The sequence below is a fragment of the Labeo rohita genome, chromosome 14 (genome assembly GCF_022985175.1).
Source record: "Labeo rohita strain BAU-BD-2019 chromosome 14, IGBB_LRoh.1.0, whole genome shotgun sequence".
In the NCBI taxonomy this organism is placed as follows: domain Eukaryota; kingdom Metazoa; phylum Chordata; class Actinopteri; order Cypriniformes; family Cyprinidae; genus Labeo; species Labeo rohita.
The window spans coordinates 17,999,137-18,025,833 of record NC_066882.1 but is presented as its reverse complement, the minus strand read 5'-3'; the positions used below and the strand labels follow the sequence as shown (position 1 = coordinate 18,025,833).

Sequence of the window (26,697 nt, the reverse complement as noted above, 5' to 3'; positions counted from 1 at the left end):
GTACTTGAGCTTACCTGTGAATATTGTTGAGTAAGTGACAGTCTGTGCGCGTGTTCAAGGGGGCGCTATTGCTCTAGCTGATGATGCTGTGACTGACTGTGATGAAGCCCTGCAAAAAGTTTGAGCAGGTCGTGAAGAATACAACCTCACACAAGCAGCATTTCATTTGTAAAAGTTTCAGACGTGAAGCAGCGACATTTTACAAATTCAGCCGTCACTCACGCGTGTAGTTTGAAGTCTTTACATTTTTATTCACACGCGGAAGCATGCGAAATATCAATATTTATATTGCCGCTCTGTCTGAAATGATTCCGCATCCCTCTGTCTCTTCTCACTGTGGAGAGCTCGTGCGCGCGCGTGTGTGCGCGCATTCAGGTGTTGACAGAGAAACCTAGTAAGAGTCGGTGAGGAGGGAGAGGGTGTGTGTGTATGAGAGAGAGAGAGAGGAAGAGAGCGAGAGAGAGAGTGTGAGAGAGAGACACGCGCTCTCTCCTAGTGCACTTTGCAGTAAGTTGCGGGCGGCTGTTGCTGGCGTGGCGGTTGCTGGTCGCGCAGGGAACTTTAACACGCTGGATCCCAAAGTCCGTCTCTCTCACCTGCGCAGTTCGGAGCTGCCATGGATTTCGCGGCCGGATTTACTATCCTAATCACACTGCCGATCTTTCTGCAGACGAATGGCCTTTATATCTCCAGTAGCATAGGTACGTGCGGCTGCCTTTACCTATTTACACTTTCATCCCATCGCAAGATGTCCTGCCCGGTACCACCCCAGTGCGCATCAGACCTGGATGTTTGCGCACCGTCCCCATCCCTGTATGAGAGAAACTTGTGGCACAGGCTATCTCTGATCTTTTTAATTATTCTCCGGAGCTTTAGAAGATAAAAACAGCCGTGGCATTCTCGTGTGCTGTGTCATTACTGTTTGTTGTGAAGTGGGTTTGTTTCACATGCTGCTGAAATTCTCAGCGCAGCTCTGGTGTAGTGGAAATGTTTTGGTTTTTTTTTTTTTCCTCGCGTTTGCGATCTTTGACGGACGCTCTGGCGATATTGATCTGTCTGAGAGCGGAAGTATTGCAGGATATTGATTTCAAATAAAAAAAATGTCCCCGTTCTGTTCTCCTCCTTTGAGAGCGTTTAAACAAAACGTGCGTTTTGCATAAAGAAACTAAAAAAACTAAACCTCTTAAACTTTTGAATTTTTTCTAAGTGGAAGATTTCGAGGTTACTTTTTTATGCGAAAACTTTCGGTTTGTTGGTGACTTGTATGGTTATTTGTAAAATAGAGATTGTGCAGAAGTGCTCTCTTCAGGGATCCGCATGCAAAGCTCAGCATCACTTTGAACTGACACATCGGCTGTGTCTCAAAACATAGCTAGTTGTCTACCTAGACAGCATTGTTGGGCATCATAGGTGTTTGCATAGATAATTGAAGCATTTTGAGAATAACTGTTAGGTGGGCATCTTAGGCATCATAGGTGTGTGCAGCATTTTTGTGCATCAGTTGCATATTTGCTAGGTGTATGCAACATTTTTTGAGCATCGTAGGTAATTAAAGCATTTCAAGCATCATTTTAGGCATCACAGGTGCATCAGGTGCACCAATTTTTATTATTAGGAGAGACAAGTGTGTGCAACATTTTTGAGCATTATAAGTAAGTGAAGCATTTTCAAGCATCAGATTCATGTGACATAGGTGTGTGCAACATTTTTGTGCATCAGTTGCATGAAGTGTTATTGGGTATCTTGGGTGTGTGCAATATTATGTGGGCTTCATGTAGAAGCTTTTTAAACTTCATTTTTAGGCACCATGTGTGTACAGCATTTTTGGGAATCATATATGTGACCCTGGACCACAAAACTCGTCATAAGGGTAATTTTTTTTAAAATTGAGATTTATACATCAACTGAAAGTGAAATACATAAGCTTTCCATTGATGTACGGTTTGTTAGAATAGGACAGTATTTGGCTGAGATACAACTATTTGAACATCTGGAGTCTGAGGGTGCAAAAAAATCAAAATATTGAGAAAATCGCCTTTAAAGTTGTCCAGATGAAGTTTTTAGCAATGCATATTACTAATCAAAAAATAAGTTTGGATATATTTACAGTAGAAAATATACAAAATATCTTAATGGAACATGATCTTTACTTAATACCCTAACGATTTTTGGCATAAAAGAAAAAATTTTTGACCCATACAATGTATTGTTGGCTATTGCTACAAATATACCCATGGATTTGTGGTCCATGGTCACATATGAGTGGAGCATTTTTGTACATCAAGTGCAAAAATGTATTATTATTACAGATGCAGATGTGGTGTAGTTGTGTGTTGCAATTTTGTGCCTTAGGTAAATTCAATATAATTGGGTATTATATATGCATATGGCACTTTTGGGTATCACAGGTGTGTGCAGAATTTTTGGTGAATTGCCTGAGTGGAGTATTTTGGGCGTTAAGTGTGCATCATGCAACATTTATAGGAATGCATGGAACATTTCTGGGCATCACAGATGTGTTTGGATGAGTGCAGGTTGAACTGACTCTGAATGTGCTCTGTGATGCCTAAAATGCTGGCTTCCTTGGTAGGCTGCTTACCAGGTTTTGTGGCACTCGTTTAGGATAAGTGATCTTCTTCTGAGATAATTTAAGTCAATTACTTTTGTGAGTCTGTTGTTGTGTTTCTTCATGATATATTTCAATGTTCTAAATGCATCTATCATGCATGTGGTTGTCATTGAAAACAATAAGGCATACTGTGAATGATACAGTAGTATTTCATGAAGGGAGGCAGGCAGATGTACTATTACAGACACAGAACAACACACTTTTTAATACAGTCTCACACAGTCTGCGCACAAACAAATCTGAAAATGATGGTGTCAAATAAGTGTTAATGTGTTCCTTCACCCAGACCCGTCTGACCCATGTGCATTTACGTGCTGTGTAGAAAAAATGTGCATTTTAAGTGTCAGCATAAACACATCGATATTTCATTCGTTTTATAAGACTCCCATCATATGAAAGTCGCCAACCTAGTGGCATTCATTATAGATGCTGATGCACTACAACCAACGTGTGCTGTCTGACTGACTATCTTTGTGTGTAACTCAATGCAGATTCCCTGCAGCATGTTCTGGGGGACTATGGACTGGTGAAGCCCGTTCTTACTGATGCAGAAGGCCGCTTCCTGTCCCATGCGGTATCGGTTGGTCCAGCAGATGGGCAGTTCCGTAGGCGCTGGAGAAGAGAGGCGGCATCGACCGACCACGCCCACCATGAGTCGGGAGGAGGCACGCCTGAGCGACTCTACTACAATGTCACCGTCTTCGGCCGGGAGTTTCACTTGCGTCTGCACCGCAACACGCATCTGGTGGCTCCCGGAGCCAAGATGGAGTGGCAGGAATCCGACGGCACGCACTCCGAGCCTTTAAAGAGCGACTGCATGTATGTTGGTGACATTACGGACATACAGGGAGCCTCCGTAGCTATTAGTAACTGCGACGGTCTGGTAAGTGGCCACATTGGCCTTTATTTTGTGTGGTGTCTTGTATGTCCGCTTAAAGGAATAGTTCACCCAAAAATGAAAATTAGGCTCACCCTCAAGGTGTATATGACTTCTTTTTTTCAAACGAATATTCGGAATTATATTAAAAGATGTCCTGGCTCTTCCAAGCTTTATAAGGCTTTGAGATTTCAAAGCCCAAAAAAGTGCATCCATCCATCATAAAAAGTACTCAATAAGGCTCCAGGGGCTAATAAAGGCCTTCTGAAGGAAAGCGATGCACTTGCGCAAGAAAAACATCCTGTCATATGCACGTTCACAAGCAGTGAATGGGTGCCATGAGAATGAGAGTCCAAACAGCTGATAAAAACATTACAATAATCCACAAGTAATGCACACTTTCGTCCAGAAATTAACGTTTTGTGAAGTGAAATGCTGCGTGTTTATAATAAATAAACCCACCATTAAGAACTTTCCTAACTTTAAGCCAACTTCAAAGTCCTCTATTCATAATTTTGCTTCCTCCAGTACAAACATCGTCTCGTCTGAATCTCTCGTCTGAAAGAAATATGCACAGATCAGATTAGATCAGATCTAAACAAATACTGTGATGTTTTCATCAGCTGTTTGGACTCTTATTATGACGGCACCCATTCACTGCAGGGCATCTATTGGTGAGCAAATGATGTCTTGCTGAATTTCTCAGAATCTGTTCCAATGAAAAAACAAACTCATTTACATCTACGGCATTTAAATTTAAGCAAATTTAAATTTTGGGGTGAACTATTCTTGACCTTGTAATGAGGGTCTTGCTAAGGTCCTTTAAGGTGTACCCTAAAATTTTATCTTGTGCTTTGAGTCTCTTCAACAAAATATTGAAATGGTCTCTTAGTTCATGCAGTAGTCATTGATTTTGTGAGTATCCAGGGATATTCCAAATATACAAACTGAAAGGCAAATAAATAGTTGAGCGGAAGAGTGTGCTTTGTGACTTCTTGTGTGCGCTGAGATCTATGTTTATGGCAGCAACAGATGTGAGGATTGGAGCAGAGGTCTCTTGTTAATTACTAGAGAATTTTTTTTTCTTTACGCAAATAAAACTATAATTGTAAACGGGCCCAGATGAGAAGCTCAGAGAGTCTGTCAGAGATCATGAGAACCATACGCCCCCTGTAGCTGACATCTTTATACAGCAAGAAAGAGAATAATAATAAAAAAAAACTTCATAAACAGAGGTCAAATAAATGATGCATACAGTGGGTACATAGAGGGTGGGTGCCAGTAGGGCTATACTGTCTGTTCTGTTGGTCTCGTAGAATATACTCATAGAAGCATCAAAGCCCATGTGGAAATGTACATGCATACATGCTTTTAATGAAACAGTTAGAATCAGAAAATATATAAAAATAGCCTACTTGGATAAAAAATAACATGGTATACCAATTGGTATGTTTGTATGTATGTTGTTTGTTTCATTTGCATGTTTGTGTGTAGTAGCCTGTAGCATTTCATTGCTTTTTATATCATAACCTGCGTGAATGCCCTATATGAAGAACTTACAGGCGTTTCTGTATATACTGTGTGTGTGTTTGTGTGCTTGTGCACAGGTATGTCCACACTTTTGTCAGTTTGTGTGTGTTTGTGTATACACGCTCCAGTGGGCATAGTGCCCACAGGATTAAACCTAGTCTCCATGCTGTCCTTCAGCTTCAAACACTCAGGGTCATCCAGGGCTACAGCCGTGGGCATCTTGCATATAGAACAGCCTCAGTAACTCCATTTCCTCTGAGGGTGATACTCTTCAACAGAGAGAATAAATGCAACCTTAGCTTCACGGCTCTTGATATTTCAGAGGTTTGTTTGTAGAGAAGAGCATGTAAACGTGATTATGTTGCAGAATGAAGAGTGGCCATGCTAATGGCGTTGTATTTAGAGTGTATTTTGGATAGCTCTGAATATTAAGAGAGATCAGGTGAGGCTGATTTGATACATTTTTAACCTGAAGTTTCACCTGATTTGCATGTATGCAAAAGCTTGTTTTCAGTTTTCATTTTATAAACAGGTAAAAAAAAAAAAATAGATACAAATGTTTAAGCAGTTCTGGTTATAGCTTCTATATGATCTTTTTTAATGAGACAGAAAAGCAGCCAGATGGAAGTAGGTAGACATTGTGGCAGTAGCCACATCTTGTTCAAAAATACATAGAAACTCATTGTTCCATTGCTTCAGAATAACTGGAACTGCAAAGAAATCAAAACATCTGCTCATTGAGCAAAAGGTCACGTAGGCTGAAGAGAAATCCACTTATGTGGTATTATGTTTTCTCCGAAACCATCTTTTTCCGCAAATCAGAAGTGTATGGTTTACCAGTGTCAGAGGTTGGATGTATTCGTGATAATCAGAGGGTCTGGTTTACTAAGGGAGAACTGAGAATTTTTCAAGTATTATTTATCAACAGGTGTTTATCGACACAATATGCACTACAATGTGTGTGCAGACATCTGTCTTTTGGGATGTTGTAGTTTTAATTGCTAAAGGTTTGTTAAGGTTTTAAATTTGTGTGCGTTTCTGAGAGTGTACATGTGTTGTGTACTACAGTTTGAGTAGATCCTTTAATAATAGCAAAATGTTGACTGTGCATACATCTGTTTTATTGTGGGGCATGGCCCGATGTTGCAGGTTACGCTAGCACTTACAGAGACTCAGGGGAAAAGTCTTTATTGTTTTTATAAGCTAGAAAAATTAAGCCTGTCCACTCACTAGATGATGGGGTGCTATTTTGTAATACAGACAATGAAAGCAACAAAAAGCAGCGACTCCCTTTACATGTATTTTACAAAGTTGACAAAAACAGATTATTTGAATGCCAGTGTGACTGGTCACCTCTTTTTGTTTTGTAAGATTAAAGAAATAGTTCACACAGAAATGAAAAGTCTGTCATTAATTACTCACCCTCATGTCGTTCCAAACCCGTGAGGCCTTCGTTCATCTTCAGAACACAAATTAAGATATTTTTGATGAAATCAGAGAGTTTTTTGACCCTGCCTATGAGAGCAACGCAACTACCACATTCAAGACCCAAAAAGGTAGATTGGACATTGTTAAAATAGTCCATGTGACATTAGTGGTTCAACCTTAATTTCATGAAGCTACAGTGTCAGTAAAAAAGGTACCGCTCTGTCACCGGGGTGGTACCCTAAAGTACAAAAGTGAAAAGGTACTTCTTTGTACCTTACCTACCTCTAAACAGTACATATTAGTACCCTAAAGGTAGATTTTAGTACATTGAAAGTACATATTAGTTCCTTAAAGACACATATTAGCACTTTCAAAGTACATATTTGTAAGTTTTCACTTTTGTGCCTAGGGTACCGCCCCAGTGGCAGAACTGTACCTTCTTTCCTGAGTGTATGAGAATACTTTTTGGACGCAAAGAAAACAAAAATAACAGCTTTATTAAATTTCTTCTTTTTCTTGTCAGTCTTCGATGTGGGTTCGCAAGAGTACAACGTATGCGTTTGGTGCTGCTGACACAGGAGCTGGCGTTCTGATGTAAATGTAACCAATACTACTCTTGCACTAGTCACATTTACCGCTGCTTGGCGATATTTTGCAGGCGAAATCCATTTCAGTTGCAAACTGAGTGTTTTACGTGAGGGTGAAGAGTTCAAGCGCATGTTGTTCATGTTCGTGATCAAGTTGGTTACAGATCTCACCCCCTTGTCAATCAAGATGTTCGTGACTTTCTTTCTTCAGTCGATAAGAAATTATGTTTCTTGAGGGAAAAAAAATCAGGAATTATCTCCATATAATGGATTTCAAACCTTAAAAGCTTGAACTTCCAAAATGCTGTTTAAATGCAGCTTCAAATGTCTCTAAACGATCCCAGCCGAGGAAGAAAGATCTTATCTATCAAAACGATCGGTCATTTTCTAAAAAATTTGACAATTTATATACTTTTTAACTTCAAACACTCGTCTTGTCTAAGTCTGCATGAACTGCAATTTTTCCTGGTTCAATATGGTCAGTACAGTCAGGGTGTGTCGAAAAACTCCCATCTCATTTTCTTCCCCAACTTCAAAATCATCCTATATCGCTGCAGAAGTACCGACCTAGTGTTTACAAAGTGAACATGCAAAGAAGATCAAACACCCTTTACAAAAAAAAGTTTTTTGACATACCCTAACTATTGACCCAGATTACACAGACAACGCATACGCATCACAGAGACGAGACAAGATGAGCATTTGAGATTAAAAGTATAATAAATTGTCAATTTGTTTCGAAAATGACCGATTGTTTTGCTAGATAAGACCCTTCTTCCTCGGCTGGGATCGTTTAGAGCCCTTTGAAGCTGCATTTAAGGACAGGCGTGACAACTGCAATCTGTAACCGAACACACACCTGTAAATTTTCAGGTCTCACAACCACATTCTCAGAAAACATGTGCTGTGTGAACTGAACAAGACTGGACAACTAGCTGTCTATCATGTCATACCGTGTTGTTGTGTGTTTTCATGTGGTTTTAATGACTTGGATAGCTGTGTGTCATCTAAAAGTTTTAGATCCAGTCAGTTTTTCTCCTGTCAGTTTTGTGTTCTGCCCGTGTCTCAAATGCTCCACTCTCCACACATAGGCTATATAAAAGCTTCTGTCGGTTAATGAAGATTTAACTAATGAATTTTTGCTTGATTGGACTCTTGTGTCAGAAAGTGATAAAACTTTCAGTTCTATCAATGTCGCCATCTTTGATATTGCTTTGGCCACTGGTTAGGAATACGGTCTTGACTAACTTTGCATGTTCATACAGACAGTATTCCAGACGCAGCTGTAAGCTGCTGTAAGTAAATGCAGTTCTTAATCCCAAAAACTGACAGTGTGAACGTAGCCTTCATGACTTCCTAAGATGGAATATAACACACAAGTCATATAGTTTACTTTTACTATTTTCTTTGGTGATTTATATGGAGCTTAGCATCTGTAGTCGCTATGAACTGTGTGAAGATTCTTCAAAATATTGAATTGTTTATTTCACAGAAGAAAGAAAGTCATACGGGTTTGGAACAACATAAGGGTGAGTAAATGATGACAGAAATTTCATTTTTGGCAGAAGTGTTTGTTTAATATTCACTACTTACTTTTTTTGTCCATAGTCTTGGTGGTGAGCCAGTTGGCATCTTTTAACCACAACTAAATGAACAGCTAAACTTTCACAGGATAGTGTTCAGAAAACCAAACAAATAGGAAAGTGGAAACAGACAGGTGAGAGACACCACCACACATCCTGAGGGAAGCTTGTGTTTGTAATATGGCCAGACTAATGAAGACAGAGACAGTGTTGAGCAGCTGAGCAGGATCGGAGAGGACACGCCATGGTTGGTGAAAGACAAGGCCAAGGCTAAGATAGCAAACAGGCAGGGGAGGAGAGGCGTATCGAAGACGAATGGTGCTGTCGGCACGTTGGTTTCAGTACACAAGCAGGCCAGCGCGCGTCTTCCCAGGGGGGGACAGTCTTTTATATGGGTGTGCTGAAGAGTGGCCAAGGCCTAATCCTTTCACACACTTCACTGCCCGACGCAATTATACTCTTGCCTCTTCTTATCTCTTGGGGCGAATCTGCATCCAGCAAAGCTCTCGTACCATCAATCAGACCCTCTCCCCATCATCATAGCGTGCATTGCTGGCGTTAGTTGACAGCAGCATCAGAACCAAAAGGCCAAAAGGCAAAGCTGTTCACTAGATTCAATCATGTTTGACTTTACTCACAGAGCGTCAATATACACACTAATAGGGAAACTGCTTAAAGGGATCGTTCACCCAAAAATGAAAATTCTGTTATTAAGTACTCACACTCAAACTCGTCATTTCAAACCTGTTAGACATTTAGTTATCTTCGGTACACAAATTAAGACATTTTTGATGAAATCCAAGAGCTTTCTGACCCCTCACAGAGAGCAACGCAACTACCACGTTCAAGGCCCAGAAAGGTAGTAAGGACATTGTTAAAATAGTCCATGACATTGTGGTTCAGCCTTAATTTGATGAAGCTTTATTCTTTATTTATTGACTTTATTCAACAGTTAGTCTCCGGTGTGCATTCATGAGAGTTGACACATGAGCAGGTGTTATTGTTTTTTTTTTTGCACACAAAAAGTTTTCTCGTAGCACCATAAAATTAAGGTTAAACCACTGATGTCAGTCGGTTGGTTGGCCAAACTATTGGTTGATCTATGTATCTACAACACCCTTTTGTTTGAAATAAAGGACAATTTGTTGCTGCAAATTAGAGTGTGAACTCCCGTTTAGATATGGTTATTGGCATTTGTCACATGCAGTACAACTATAGCTTCCTTAGATATCTTAGGACCTGTTGGAAGAGCTAATTTTTCCTTAACACTTCCAACACAAGTACGGCAGTGTGTCTAATTCTGATGAGGTGATGAATAGAGCGTAGAGTCCCACGAGGAACATTAGCACTCCATTCGCCTTACATGTTGTGGAACATCTGTTTCACTTGCTTCACTTTTACTTGCGCTTGGCTTGAAGTTCTGAAGCATTACTTGATCTCACCCAGCTAATCTCGTTCCTGTAGTTTAAGGGGTGTCTGCTTCAGGCTTAAACCATTTCAAGTCCCATAAGTGCCACTGAGTCATTAAATAACACGTTTAACAACTCAGCAGAGTCGGTTGGTCATTTTAGGAGTTGATGATCCGGTAATGACACAGGTGGTTAAGTCTGAAAACACTGTAGGCCGAAAGACTTCATTTTTTCAGCAGAAAGCGCTAGCGTCACCATGGATATAACTGTGATGGTGAGCTGAGTTAGCGCAGCTCAAGTGCCATTTACTTCTGAGTATAATCATTATATCAATTTTCTGCTGAGCAGCTGTTATTGACCCCTTTTGTTCGAATTTGTGTGAATTGGCTGGTGCTGGGCATGAACGAACAAGAGATTACGCTATGATTACAGACTCCGCCCTGCAATGTGGCTCTCAAACGCACAATTACTCAATCAAGAGGCTTTTATCAGCCAGTCAGCGGCTCAGTGCGAGGGCAGGAATGTTTCTCATAACCTGCAATTACCAATTTCCACCGACTGCAATTCAGCAGCCATTTCACAGTTTGTGCACTGAACACATAAAAAAAGACGAGGGATTTCCCTTTGGTACTACATGAGGAAATTCCACACAAGGAAAGATATTACAGGTGAAATTTTAATAGCTTTAAAAAGATTTCTTTCTGTATCAGCATTATCATCTGTATTTCTTTGACATTAGAAATGGCAAGGTTGTAGGTTTGTCATTCACTTTGTGATGTGAATGTTACTTGTGTTAATACTGTATGTAAAATGTATTTACTATATATTCTTTGAAATCACTGGAATGACAAGAAAAGAAATTACAGAAAGTGATGTTGCAGCGCACTGGATATTAAAGATAACAATTGCCCAAGTGCTCAGCTTCTGCTTTAGAGTCTATAATGGGAGTTTTATATTCTTTCATTATATTATAAAGCAACATCACACAGGCAAGAGTGCTGTTTTTCCAACTGTATAATTGTCATGAAGTTGCAAATGGTTGTTGTTATTGAGCCTGTGCTGGTTTACTAAATTAAAGCAGCTTTTTCTTCATAAACTGAAGATTAACAAGTTGGAAAGTCATGAAAATTGTGTCACAAAGGTGTCAGAAACACACTGTTACTGATACAAGACAAAAACGGAGGTATCAAAATCACGTTTTGAGGTGCTGAACCTGATTTAGTCCGTTCTGGTCCAAACGGAATGACCGGTATGTCTCACCCAATATCCATGGGCCTTGATGCTTAACGCAGAACATTTAGCAGCTTGTTCACCTGGAGCTCCTGAGAGTCTCCTTCCTCACTCACTCCCGTCGTTTATCTGTTGGGAGGTGGAGTTGGTGCAGTTTCATAAGCAGCAAAACAGGACGATATCACACTGTTTTGTACACATTCACACCTCCAGGCTTCCAGATGCTGATGTGTTTCATTTGTTTTTGTTATTGATGCAGTAAAAACAGTGCTGTTTTGGTTTGGATCATGATTGAAGTGTTTTCATTTTTTGCCTGTGACTGATTTACACTTGACTTACTTATTAATGCACAGTAAAATCAACCCATTTAAAAGCAGTGATCATTGTAATCATTGCATTTTTGTTTCTGCTTTTCACTTTTAACTGGCGAATTGTTAAATGTCGAAGTACTGGAAATTGGAAAACATATTACATATTCCAAATATGTAAACACAATCCAAATATGGCAAGAAGCTGAGCTTCAGAACATTGTCCCAATCACTGAGAACGTTCTCACGCTTATGATGCAAGACTAAGCTTTCCAATCTGCCAAAGGCAAGTACCCCACCAAAATATTTTTGTAGTCATGATTCCTGTAACATGCTGTGCATCAAACAATTGTTTACAAAAGCATTAGAGATCGGTTTAATCTTACTCAAGCAATTTCTGATGCCTCAGTTCATTTCCAGTTCAGATCCTCCCATGAGTCTCCAAGCTCCGAGTTTTTCAAAGCAATAAATTCTAGTATAATAAAAGCACTTCACTGCTGCAAAGACTGCTTTAGAATAGTACAAATTTGCATGGTGGTCCAAGCTTGTTTATGATACTGGTTTGGTGCTGGTTTAGCCCAAAGTCTGTAAAACCTGGAGAAATCTATTAATTAGCATTCCCATTCATTTAAAGGACACCTATTATGTCTCTTTTTGCAAGATGTAATATTGGTCTTGGGTGTCCCAAGAATGTATCTGTGAAGTTTCATCTCAAAATACCCCAAATCAATCATTTATTATAACATGTGGAAAATGACATTTTGGGGCGTGTCTTAAAAAAGAGCTGTTTTGGTGTGTATCACTTTAAATGCAAATGAACAATGCAATATTCCCGGCCCGTATACGCAGCGTATACATCTCTGCGTTGCATACCTTCAGTCGTAAACAGTCAGTAGAAGCAACATGACTGAGAACAAGTTTGCCAGGTTTTCACAACAGAACCCGCCCAATTGCTACTCAAAACTAGCCCAAAACTAGCCCGTTTGCGTTTTGAGGGGGGGTCTACCGCTAGAAATCATTCCGCATTTGGCGGGGTTCCCCATGTAAAATTCGCATTCCAGGGAATAAATATTATGTTTTGGGTGTCGCTTCAACCCGTGGACATGAAAAACAACCTGTGGCAAGTGTTAAAGGGTTAGTTCACCCAAAAATGAAAATTAGCCCATTATTTACTCACCTTTCAGGCATCCTAGGTGTATATGACTTCCTTCTTTCAGATGAATCCATTCGGAGTTATATTAAAAATTATTCTGGCACTTCCAGCGTTAGAATGGCATAGACAGGTGTTTTTCTTCGTCCGTCCAAAACAAGTCCAATAAAGTGCATCCATCCATAATAAAAAAAGTGCCTCACAAGGCTCCGGGGAGTGAATAAAGGCTTCCTGTAGCAAATCAGATGTGTTTTTGTGTGAAAAATATCCATATCTAAAACGTAATAATCACTTTAATCTAGTTTGCGCACTTTGTTGTACATGGAAATGTGCTTCGGGTGGATGTCCGCTCAGACGTGACAAATGCGAATGTGCCGTGGAGAACATGTCAGAGGGTTTCGAAAAAAAACAAGAGGGCCTGGATTTCCTTTGCTAAAGTAAGGAAAATGTGCTTCCTTTGCTCCTGTAAACAAACGTTGGTTTTCACGAGGTGCATGCGCAACGCTAACGTCCTACGTCATCCGTCTGGAAGTGCTTCCGTGAACGACCAGTGAGCACAAGCTATTAAAGTAATTATTATGTTTTTAATAAGAATATGATTTCTTACAAAAATGCATCGGTTCACTACAGGAGACCTTTATTTACCCTCTGTAGCCGTGTGAGGCACTTTTTATTATGGATGGATGCACTTTATTGGGCTTGTTTTGGACTGTTGAAGAGAAACATCCGCTTTTTGCCATGATAGAGTTTGGAAGTGCCAGGATAATTTTTAATATAACTCCGATTAGATTCGTCTGAAAGAAGGAAGTCATATACACCTAAGATGCCTGAAAGGTGAGTAAATAATGGGGTAATTTTCATTTTTGGGTGAACTAACCCATTAAAGTAGCCCAGTTACGTGGGAAAACCGCAGACATGGCAACACTAACTGAGAACAAGAGAAACGGTGTTCAGCCGTACATATGGAAGGCCAGAAACACCAAAAGTGGAATGAAAAACCGCAATGTTACAGAGCTCGTGCTTCGCTTACCTAGCACTCAACAGCGCATAGAGGAAGTTTTTGCTAGCACTACTGAACGGATAGTGTGACGTGAACGAATCTCACCAGTGCGGCGCTGATCAATTAAAATACTTTGCTAACGTACGCACAGAAATATGGTTAAAATGTTAGCTAAGCACCATAACGAAATTCACAAAGCAGTCTGGAGTGAAATGATTTGGGCAGACAAATGTATTTGAGTAGATTTTGAGGTACATTACATTGAAAAATAAAAGTAATCCACTGCATCCTTATGGCTTAGATGTTTTGAGAAATTGAAGACTTTTATGTTTAATCTTACATCCAAATGTAGAGCACTGGGATTGCTTACGAGACTTTGTTGATGTTACAGGTGCTCGAGTACAGAGAAAAAGGGGGGATAGCGTACAACCGAAGACAAATTGCTGAGGGCAGAAACTATTGAAATGCAGGACTGTCAGTCAGCTGCCGTGGGCAGGGCCTAAACAATGTGATGTCACATTGCTTAGAGAATTAAAACGGCATGCCTAGTGAGATTTGGTTTAATGGGGATTAAAGAATAAGGAGTGAGTGGATTTTTATCATTGTAAGCTGATTGTGGTCACACACTGCCAACACGCATTATGCCCAAACACCATGTAAAAGTGGATTTTGTATAATAGGTTCCCTTTTAATGACAGTTGTTTACTACAGTAGCTAAAGCTTGGTTTGGCTGGTGGACCAGTATTTACATGCTATTAAATAACAACATGAAGTGGCCTGTTTCTTTATACTGGAGCTAATCGCCGAAGGAATTATTGTTGAACAAGCTAGTTAAAAGTCTTCTAGGGACCAGCATGCAAAACACAGCATATGCTGGCCGTTTCAGCAAGGTTATTGGATTTTCTTCAATTAAAACAAAACCTCCCCACATTAAAACATGGCTATTTAAGAATATGTGTATCTTCCATGCTCCTTTGCTCTGGGAACGTGATAATCATCATGCTTGCTGCTTTATGTTCCTCTTCCACGGCGAGTGAAGAATCTCACTCCATGGGTTCCTGCTGTGGTGAGATCTGTTGCCTCTCATGTTCCTGTGCTATTTTTCGCAATCTCTCTGTTAAAAAGATGGCTTCACTTGTCTGTAATCCAGTTATTCATTCCTTGTATGTCTCTCTTGCATGCATTCTCCTTCACTACTGTTTTGTTTGCTTCTTAAGATAGAAGCCGGTTGCACAAGAAAAAAGCTAGACGATACAACACAGGCCTAGCCACCCAGGAGCAATTCGAGGTTAAATGCCTTGTTCAAGGGCAGAGTGATGATAGGGCCTCCTAAATATCTTTCCAGTTCATGCCTCCAACTCTACACTTTGGTGAGGTAATGCCTTATAGACCGTCAGATAGCAGGCAGCTGTAGTAGCCTCATAGGGGGCGCTCATGAGCACCATCCTGAATCATAAAATATTCCCAGATACTCGCAAAGGATGGGAATCGCAACATTGCAAGCACACATAAGTATTACTAATGATTAGTAATGATGACAGAATTATGAACTGTCTTTTTAAGGGCTAAAAGCGTGATTTTGGCCTGTCTTTTCCAAGCTAATGTCATACAGGTGCTGTAAGGACAAACTATTTTGTTACCCATGTGTGGTCTGGCTGGATTGAATGTTTCGTGGAGACCGAAGCTTGAGTCTTTGATAGAAATGGGATGTGACATGGCCTCTCTGATTGTCTTTTTCCTCATGTGTGACAGCATGTTGCCCGTATTCACCTCGATACCCAAGGAAAAGCTTTTTCGTTCCTCAATATTATATTTTCTGCCTCTTCTTCGCTCCCTCTCCCCTCTGGTAACCCCACCTTCCCCCTGCTCGGGGGCTGTAGGCTGCAACATCAGATGACTGATGCTGTCTCAAGTCATTCTGTGAGCGCGTCTATCCATCCCCGCCTTAAGACTCGCTGAGTTTCTCTGGCCATCTGAGGCTCTAATGTGCCGCCGATGGGAAGAACCGCGTATTTGCCAGAAATAAGTTTCTTAAATTGTTACAGCGCCGTCTGTTTTAAATGAATTTGATAGGGTGAGGAGGTGTTGGATTCATACAGACGCTGTGTAATTTGTGCCTGGGGTGAGGTGGATGGCATATGCACAGCTTGTAAGCGGCATTTAACAGATAGATTTACAGCACTACTGTCCTAATAAGCATAATAAGATCAAAGCTTCTCCACATAAAGTTGTATTCTATAAGGAGGATTGCAAGAATGAGATGTTATCATCCAAACAAAGCACTTAACCTTTGAGCCAGAGCACCCGTGAATTATGGGTCTTCTGTTTTGCTTGGCCAGCGTTCGTTTGAGCTGTTTTAAAACATGCTCAGATGTCTTGTCGTGGGAATGCTGTTTAGACTGAGAATTTTTGTGGATTTCAGGCTGTATTTGGAACTCACCATGTTGGAATGGGAGTGATCCGAGAAACTTGGAACACAGTTCGTCAGCAAAGAGGTCAAAAATCCAGCTGAGTCACAAGCTGTTGCTGCTGGAATGTTACCTTCCTGTGTGGGAAATTACAGGAGACCGTTTATTATTGGTGTTGCTTCAACTATGAACACTTTTGACCCTAAGGACAATCTCATAAAACACTTTATTCACACTCTCACTAGTTTTTAGTCTACTAACAGTATTAATCCATCTTACAGAATTTTGTCATTTTTATCATTTTTCCCCCTGGAACTTGTGAACGTTTCCACCAGCATTTTTGGAATAGAATGAGAAACTCCTTTTCCTGCTAAGACTATTTTCATAGTTACTATTTTGTGTATTTTACGCATACAATCAAATAAAAATTTGTTCAGACACTTTATCACAGTTATCACAGTTTATTCGCTATTGTTTAGAAATTGGTAAGAAAATATGACAAGAACTCAGTTAAACTGTGTCAGAGCAAATTCATCTTGATAATGTCAGATAACTTTGATAGAAAGATAAGTAATGAATTAGGCAGAATAGCTGTCAGCTGTTAAATTTAAGTAGATAATACTAATTTTGGTCAATCAATTGTGGTCTGTGGTGTAAAAAGTTCACATTAGCAATTAAAAAAAAAAAAAAAACTAAGCAAAACATGGTCATGTCAACGTGTCCGAATAAGTTTTGCTTGACTAAAAATAATGCACAACAACAAAAAAGTATTGTAACTATTGTAAAAATGTAAATATTAAGTGATTTTATACCGTATTTGAAATGCACTGTCTCATTTTTCAGTTGACACATACTATTCACTGACATAAATTACTAATGTAGAAAAAATATATATATTAAAGAAAAAATTGATGACCCAGAACAGTCACAATGTTTCACAGTAAATACTGATATTTTTGCTTTTTTAGATTAGCAAAGTTTTACATACAGTATATAATATTTTAATTAAATTGTAATAGATATTCAGAATTTAAAACTGAAAGTATGAGTTTGGGACAAGCAAATCTATACATAAATTATTTGAAAAAGAGCAAAAGTTAATAGTAAATTGTTGTTTTTGAGTCTCTTACCAAGGCTGCATTTATTTGTTCAAAAATAAAGTAAACAGTAATAAAATAAAGTTTATTTTTATATTTAAAAAAAAAAAAAAATAAATATGATGACAAAGCTAAATTTTCCACAGAAATTACTCCAGTTTTCCGTGTCACATGATCCTTCAGAAATCATTCTAATATGCTGATTTAGTGCTCAAGAAACATTTTTATTATTATCAGTTTTGAAACCAATTGTGTTGCTTAATATTTTTGTTTATGTTTTATATTTGTTTTATGTTTGTTCATGTTAGTTAATACATTAACTAATGAAACCTTATTGTAAAGTGTTACTGATTTTTTTTGTACTTTTTGTAGCAAGCAAAGATTTTTTCACAGTGTAAATATCTGAACTGTAATTTTCGATCAATTTAGTGTATGCATGCTGAATAAAAGCATTAATTGTTTCAAGAAGTCTATCTCCTCTGGTAATGGAAAAGAAGCGGTAGTGAATATACGCTCTGTTGTAGCAAAAGCAGCAAATAAATTCACCACAGCACTTGAGTCACCAAAAAAATGTGTTTAGAACACAATACAGGTCCCAGCATCACAAGCCAAGATGAGCTCGAAACACCGAAGCCTTCATTTGCCAAAAGCACTGATGCTCACATTAAGATGTCATTTATTTGGTTGACAATCTGCTCTCAGGCTTGAGTCCAAAGTAGCAGAGCGCTCTGTCATCAGGTGTTGAGTTCATCCTGCAGGGTTTCATATCAGTTTCCAATCAAACCTGGCCGTCTAAAATGACACGAGCATCGCTGCGCCTTACCTTAATTGATGCCCTAAAGAAAGACCTTTGGGTCTGGCCATATCAACCTCTCGATGGCCAATACTCAGTACAGCTGATTGGAGTGTTTGACGTAAGTGCAAACAGTAAACTCAAGGTTGAGAAGAAAGTCAATATACGTTAATTGCAAACTGCCAACCCCCTTTGCTTTTGAACTTTCATTGATGTGGTCACATTTCCAGAGACAAAAACCAACCGTATTGCATCCGATAGCACGTTCCATGCGCTCCGGGACATTTGGGCTCTAGTATCTGCTGCCTCAGAGCCTCAGCATCAAGGTCGTGGTTGTATTTGACCCTCTTTTGGAGGCTGAATCTGAAGACGGCGTGCGAGGGCTGCGGTAGAAGTGGTGAGGGGTAATCTAGTTAAGGAGGTTAACTATGAGAAATGACCAGGCTTGCGTGCACTGTTTTGACACTTTTTCCTCTTCGCAGCTGCAGCTTTGATGTATCGCGGTAATTCAGTGTTTCAGAGGCAGCGCATTACCATCAGCGGGCCTCTGTTGGAGGCAGGGCATCCATATCTATGGGAATAATGGGCAAAGTGACAATTCCTCTCAATGCAAGAACAACGCCCCCACCCAACACTCTAAACGCAGAAATCAGACCTTAAAATGGTTTAGCTTAGAGAAATGGCACTTGGAGTAGCATCACCCTTAGCAAAATGATTGATAACATGCCTTTTATCAAAGCACTTGTCGGTTTTTTTGACACTAACAGAGATAATTCAATTTCGAGACTCGCATATTGTGGAAAACTGAGGCCGCCTGCTGGAGTCTTTTGTCACGGTAATTTGGTACGGTGGAGAACTCTGGTATTCTCTTCTAGATAAAATGGCATTACCTTTTTTCTCAGTCTGAGGTAATACCTCGCTACTGTGTTATTTTGTAAGATAAATCACATAAGTATGGCCTCTTCAGTGAGCGGCAAACCACAGATGGGCACAAATTGTGTCTGCCTCTCGCTGGAGCCACATAAATAATATTGAGAGATCTGAAAATCCTATTGAATTACTGAGCAATGTACTAGTTTACTGGCGAAATGACCGGTGTTGTCGCTCTCATGTATTTTAGCTTAGTGTGGCATGTCATTTGCAATCATTTGCACAGGTTACAACTGAAATCCACTAGTTAGGTTAGAACTGCTTAAAGGAGACCGATCATGCCCCTTCTTACAATATCAAGTCTCAGGAAGTGTTACATTTGAAAGCATATTTTGATTTAGTTTTAGTCATAGTGTTTTTACTAAAATGCCATTTAGATTTAGTCATAGTTTAGTCATCCAAATTGTTTTAATTTTGGTCTAGTTTTAGTTGACTAAATCTCATAATTTCGTCAGCTAAAATCTAATGGGTTTAGTTACAGTGTAATGCATTTATTAAAGGAGAAGTCCACTTCCAGAACAAAAATTGACAGATAATGTACTCACCCCTTGTCATCCAAGATGTCTTTGTTTCTTCAGTCGTAAAGAAATTATGTTTTTTGAGGGAAACATTTCAGGATTTTTCTCCATATAATGGACTGCTATGGTGCCCCGATTTTGAACTTCCAAAATGCAGTTTAAATGTGTCTTCAAACGATCCCAAATGCGGTTGTAAACGATCCCAGCTGAGGAAGAAGAGTCTTATCTAGTGAAACGATCGGTTATTTAATGTCAAATGTCAAACGTCTGGTCTCACTCTGCCTGAACTGTTTTTTTCCAGTTCATGACAGTTATTTCGAAAAACTCCCATCTCATGTTCTCCCTCAACTTCAAAATCATCCTATATCGCTGTTTTTGTTGAGGGTGTTTGATCGTCTTTGCATGTTCCATTTGCAAAGACTGGGTCAGTACTTCTGCAGCGATGTAGGATGATTTTGAAATGATTTTTAAAGTTGAGGGAGAAAATACGATTGGAGTTTTTCGACATACCCTAATTGTCTTGGAGCCAGAATACACAGAGTTCAGGCAGAGCAAGACAAGACAAGCGTTTGAGATTAAAAAATATTTAAATAGTATTTTTTAATGAAAATAACCATTCCTTTATTCACATGAAAGTACTCGTGTGCTGTGTGAGAGGCGCTGCTTCAGTGTGTGGGCTTAGAAAACAAGACCAAACTGAATTCTCTTTTGCGTCGTCAAGTTTATGCATATGTCTGCTCTTCTTTTACTCCCAGATGTTGACATTTTTTAATGTTTTATAATAAGTGCAGCAACTGTATGCTAGCTTATGTCCTGCCAGCTATGATACAGTTAAAATGTGCGCATCTAACCTCTTAACCATGCAACAGATTCGTTCTGAATGAATCTCTTCCCAAATCGTCCCTCCCTAACATTTTTGTCTCATTTTTATTCGTTGACGAAAATGTCAATAGATTTTCGTCATAGTTTTTGTCATTGAAAACAAGTTTTGTTTCATTATCATCTCGTTTTCGTCTGTGAAAAATTGTTGTAGATGAAAATTGACAAATTATTCATCAGCGAAATTAACACTGGTCTCGGGTGTCCCCAGAATATGTCAGTGAGTTTTCAGCTGAAAGAAACACACAGATCATGCTGTTTTCGTGCATGTTTCTTTAAATGCAAATGAGCTGCTGCTTCCCGCCACTTTTCCAGAATAGAGCTGTCCCTTTACAGCTCATACTTCAGGTACTCTGCCAAAAAACATCTGTTTGGTTTGATTATCATGTCTATCGCACTGAAATCATACGTTTTAAAACCATATCAGTTTAAACTTCTGATAAAGGGTTTTCTGAGTGCACACATCCGAAGCACGCACACCGAAAGTGGCTGTTGCACGGCATGTGAGTACTAAACTAAGTTCTCTATCATGTCTTATTGCGCTTAAACTGTCAAATACACACAATTTGTTAAAAACACATGAGTCAGTTATGTCTGTGAAGGTAAACAGCTGGGAAATAAATCGCATGTTTATATTAGATCTGTGTGGCAGCAGCGTAATATACAGTAAATAAATCATTAAATCCACTGCTCTCTTGTCTCCTTTGAGGCTGGGACTCTAAATAGTGTTCTGTGCTCATCTGTGCAGCCAACGACAGAACATTTAGTATGCTTTGCTTGAACTTTAGCCATGGCGTTAGAACTGGTACACCCTTGTTGCTTGCAAAAACAAAATGGTGGCGACGTGGGTGGAAACGTGTAGATAAAGGGCTGGTAATATTATAATAAGATCTCGATTTTGCAGAGAAAGGCTTACCAAAACAAAGTTACTGGGTTGTCCTTTGTCACATTTTCTGGGTTAGTAGATGCGCTGGGGACCCGATTATAGCACTTAAAATGGCAAAAGTTAGATTTTCATGATATGACCCCTTTAATATAGTTAACATTGAATGTTCTCCTTTTTTTATATATGTAAGCTACTCAAAACATCTGAGTCCTGTTAATAGTCTACTGTTGTGTCTAGAGATCGTAAGACAACTAAAAAAAGTTCAAGTGTTAATTTGCACCCCACAGGATGTAATTAGTTTTCTCTCACACTGCATGATATTAGCAGTGTAGCCCACAGAAATCACATCAATCACTCTGGTCAGATCCATCAAATGTGTTTTTTGCTTTTCTACCTTTTGAACACATCTTATCAGCTTACTTTAGCAATTTTCAGACAGAGAAAGTAAAATGTGCATGTGTCTCCCACCAGAAAGCCACTTCACAGAGCACTCTTAACGGGGCAGCCTGACCTAAAACGAAAAGTCATCATTTGCTCACCCGCACGTAATTCCAAATCTCTATGAGTTTCTTTCTACTATGGAGCAAAAAAGAAAATATTGTGAAGAACATCGAGCACTGTGGAGCTCACTGATTTCAAATTGTACTGACAATAAAATAATGAAAAAATATTTAGGAGCACCAGTGTGACTGACCTAATCAGCATATTTGTGTTTGCGCTCAGGGAAGCTTCACAGGTTTCTATGTGTTTTTGCAACGTTGAGTAATGTATCACAGACATACCTCACAAATCCAAAGTGTAGAGAGAGTGTAAATAAGAGATTCATTTTAGAGCTTCGTTGATTATAATGGAACTTTGTGAAATTGCAGTGAACTAAGAGGACAGCTTTTAATGATTTTTAAGGGAGTTTGTAAATGATATATTGATTTAATACAATAGTTAAATAAACAAGAAGTTAATAAGTGACAGTGTCTGACTATTACACTATTGCCTGTTTTTGTCATCAAAAATAGTTTGAAAGAAGTCACAGCTGAGCCGGTGCGCATCACCATTTAAACACAGCGTTGTTTCGTTTTACGAATGAACGTGTGTTTTTAAACGCATCTAGTGAGTCAATGGTTCAATTTCCTATTCATAAAGACTTGCTTTATTCCTGAATGAATCAGCCGTTTGAACGAATCAGATGAATAAATGATTCAGTAATTAAATCAGTGGCTTGCTGCCACCTGCTGGCAGTTTTAGTTTCATTTTTAAAGTATCTTTTCAGTTATTTAAATCATTTAATATTTCTTTATTCAAAATGTTATATTTAAAACATTGATCTCAACATGAATTTATGAATGTGATTGCACTCATGCCACCTCTGAGCCTCATTAAACATATGAAAATACACCTACAAGCCACTTTTGTGTTCTTCTGTGCCACCTCTGTAGTGCAATTTAATTTTGTTAATACTGATTTCATTTGATTGGTAACTTATTCTTTTTCAACTTGTTCTTATTGTGTTGTTTTAAATCTTATAAATATTATAAAATAGAATTTTTAAAATTTGACATAAAAGACGACATACATTTAATAAAGTTAGTAATGGGAAAGCTAATTTTTGATCAGACTTTTTGATTATTGATTAGTAGGTGCTCCTAAAATTTTGACTGTCCTGTCCTGAAATATCTGTTTGTTTTACAGCTTACGTCGCGAGCTTGTTCACTGCCGTAGACATTAAATTGCAAACAGACCCTCTTGATGGTTTGTAAACCTGTAAACTTTTTTGGGATCTGGCTATTTGAAACTCTTATAACTTCAGTCATTGTCTATTCTAAGCGCTGGACTGCATGTGTGGATCTTTGACATGTAAACATGCAATTTTCTTTCTCTCAGCATCCAGGCCAAACGTGTGGGTTGTGGGATGAGGTGGCTCTGTTGGTTTGACTAGCTGGCCCTGGCGTGGCAGTGCGCTGAAGTGCCGTGTCCTAACCAAAGGGTCAAGGTTCAGCTGGTTTAAATGTGGCCCTGTTATCCTCTGATGGTAGACGTGGTAGTTGCACCATCTGGATGCAAACAGCATCTCTGTCCATTGTTGTTATTTCCAAGGTTATATCCAAAAACTGTATTACATACAAACTGCATTTCGTTATGGAAGGGTATGGACAATTGTCTTTCTTTCAAAAAGTAATATGGAAAATTGCTTTGATCATTTATTCCAACACATCTGTTTAGGAAGCAGTGTAAAAAGTAGGTAGACCAGGTGCATGAAGAGTGTGTGTGTGCGTGATGTGTGGGGCAGAAATCAGCCCCATGGGATCCTATCAGGTTGGAGTCAGTGGTAAGTTGACTGTGGTTGATTTATTACAGTGATTTTGCTTCATCAACATTAATATAGAGCAGAATCAGTGCAACAAGCCTCAGCATTTCCCTTATAAACTGCCAGCATGCGACTAATCAATGAACAGTCGATAGTGAATACAGGAAAACATCTCAGCCTCTCGTTCTCTGAAAATGAGCCATTTAATTTCAATCAGAGCTTATCTTTCATAACAGTCTGGAACGTTTATGCCCAATTATGACTTAAATGGAAGGATGACATTTATTCCTTAGCGTTTAATTGTTTGATGTGGTATCTACATTTCTCTTAACAGCAATGGATTAAAGTGCTGCACTCAGCTTTTTCTGATGTACACTGGAGAGAGGCGTAAAAAAACGTACACACATACACCATACACAGTCGCACGCCTCATTTAGGTGTTTTATAATTGCAAACCTTCTTATTTCACATTTTGATATCCTATAGAACAATAACTAAAATCATGATTCATTTTGATCTGTTGGGGATTTGGTGTATCTTAGTGGTTAAGCATTATCTGACCTTATCAACCCTTAAATGGTGCTTATTAGTGGGTTAATATACTAATATGAACTCTGTATGTGTAGACAGGGTACAAAGGTGTCTTAAAGGTTGTCAGTAGGGCAAGCTGATTTTGCATTTTTTCTCACTGTGCAACATGAATTTCTGTGTTTCTATGTTTATGCTGGGTAGTGCTAGCTTAAAGGGACAGGTCACCCAAAAATGAAAATTCCCCCATGATTTACTCACCTTCAAGCCATCCTAGGTATATATGACTTTGTTCTTTCAGATGAATACAATTGAAGTTATATTAAAAATGTCCTGGCTCTTCCAAGCTTTATAATGGCAGTGAATGGGTGTTGAGATTTTGAAGTCCAATAAAGTGCATCCATGCATCATAAAAAGTGCTCCCCACTGTTCCAGGGGTTAATAAAGGCCTTCTGAAGTAAATCGATGCATTTGAGTCAGAAAAATATCCATATTTGAAACTTTATAAAGCGTAATCTCTGTCTTCCGCTAACTGTTGTACACATGGTCACAAGAGAGTGGCGTTCCAGGGGATGACGTAGGATGATCTATCTAACACGATGACGAATTGCAGAAGCACAGTGGAGGGAGCAAAACACAACTCTGGTCACAAATTAGAAGTAAAAAATGGATTTGTAAAGAAATATGTTGGGATTACGATATAAGCTAGGAGGAGACTGGTTTTCCTTTGCTGTAAACAAAACATGGTTCTCGAAAGACTAGCGTTTACGTCTACGTCCTACATCATCCGCTGGAACGCCACTCTCTCGTGTTCATGCGTATGACTGTTACTGTAGTGGAAACCAGAAATTACTGTTTATAAAGTTTTAAATATGGATGTTTTTCTTACACAAACACATCAGTTCACTTCAGGAGGTCTTTAACCCCTGGAGCTGTGTGGAGCACTTTGTTTTAATGATGGATGGATGCACTTTATTGGACTTCAAAATCTCAACAGCCATTTACTGCCATTATAAAACTTGGAAGAGCCAGGTCAGGTTTTAATATAACTCTGATTATATTCGTCTGAAAAAAAGAAAGTCATATACACCTTGGATGGCTTGAGGGTGTCATAAATCATGGGGTAATTTTAATTTTTGGGTGAACTATGCTTTTAATCATGATATTCACCAGCAAAACCTGGTGGATAAAGTATGGTGTATCTGGTGACTCAGGTTGGTAAAAAATCTTGCTTTTTGCACTATTTGCGGTTAAAAAGCCTTGTGTCGACTTCCTTGAAGGAATAATAGACCCAAAAATGAAAATTCAGTCATTATTTACTCAGCTCTAAATGTGTGTGCTGTTATTTTTTTGCTGTGAAACAGAATTTCTGAAGAATATTCATGGAGTAATAGTAAATAATCAGATTTTACAGTCTCATAATGTTCTCGAGATAGAAGTTCATGATGTACAAAAAGAACACCACATCATTATAATATCTGAAGTGTGTAGTTTTGCAACAGTGATACACTGGTTTGGAAATAGCTTCATCATTATGTAACACCATCTCTTACATTTTTAGTTTTTAGTTAATTTGATTTTGTGTATATCTTCACATTGCATATTATATATATGAATATATCTATGATTTTTTATAGGTATATCTAAATTTGTACGGGGTGTAAATGCTAAACAGTCTGAGAATGATTTATCAATCCGTCGTTACCTAGAGATGCGTCATTACTGACTTCCTCGTTATTTCTTCATTTTTAGCTAATTGTGCTGTACATTGTGAAGCCTGTGGGCAAAAGGCTTGTGTTTTCAGCCTGAAGTATTACAGACACCGCAGTCATGTGACCCGTCCACCCTGCCCCTTCATCTCCGATGAAGCCTGAGACAGAGCAAGGAATATATTAAGGAGGACTAAAGGCGTTGCCTTGCCAACTGGAAGGAGAGTTCCCACTCTTGACGTCTTTACCACCACACCACATGTAGTATCATTAACCAATTCAATTTGATGTATCTAGATTAATACAGGGTTATATGAGCCACATTGGCTTTATAGGTAGCATGCCTAATAGAAGCTGTAGCAGGATATATAAAATCAAAACGGTTTCTAGTTGTACAAGTATACACACACTGGTTGTCTCTCTTGTCTCCATGTTATTGCTGGAGCGGGGCCCAGTACAGCAGGCGAGGTGCTACGCAGGCCATTTGCATTGACATATTGACACCCTTGTCAGGATTTATATGTACAGCGTGGCAGGCTGGCTGGGGCGAGGACAGCGGAGCAGAGCACAGACATCCCAATCAAGAGATCTCACTTCTCCAAATCACACTGAAACTCCACATTTATCAAACGCTAGGTCTTATTTTCGTCAGATATGTGTGTTTGAGAATCAACAGGGCCCTAAATTAAATTTAAACCTGTTAACGAGTTCATGAATAATGATATTATCTGATGCTGAATGTTCAGGAGAATATTATTTCAATTTTCTCTCTTTGTCCTCTCTCTCTCTTTCATTCGTTCTCGGCTAGACTCCCTTGAGGTCCCTGCATCATTACAAAACTCGAGGCTGAGTTGCACATAATCAAATATTTGACGTAATGAGGCTTTTTAATTACTCTTCCCTGCCTGCAGTATCG

At 39.0% G+C, this 26,697-nt stretch overlaps 1 protein-coding gene across 3 annotated transcripts in view; it reads left to right on the top strand.

Moving 5' to 3' along the window:
• The first annotated feature begins 395 nt into the window (after positions 1-395).
• LOC127176524 (A disintegrin and metalloproteinase with thrombospondin motifs 2) overlaps positions 396-26,697 on the top strand; it is a 166,384-nt gene continuing 140,082 nt past the window's right edge. For all 3 annotated transcript variants that reach the window (XM_051128257.1, XM_051128258.1, XM_051128256.1), the window contains exons 1-2: positions 396-701; positions 3,121-3,512. In XM_051128257.1, the coding sequence (XP_050984214.1) occupies positions 617-701; positions 3,121-3,512 (477 nt within the window). In that variant the 5' untranslated portion in view covers positions 396-616. The remainder of the gene's footprint in view (positions 702-3,120; positions 3,513-26,697) is intronic.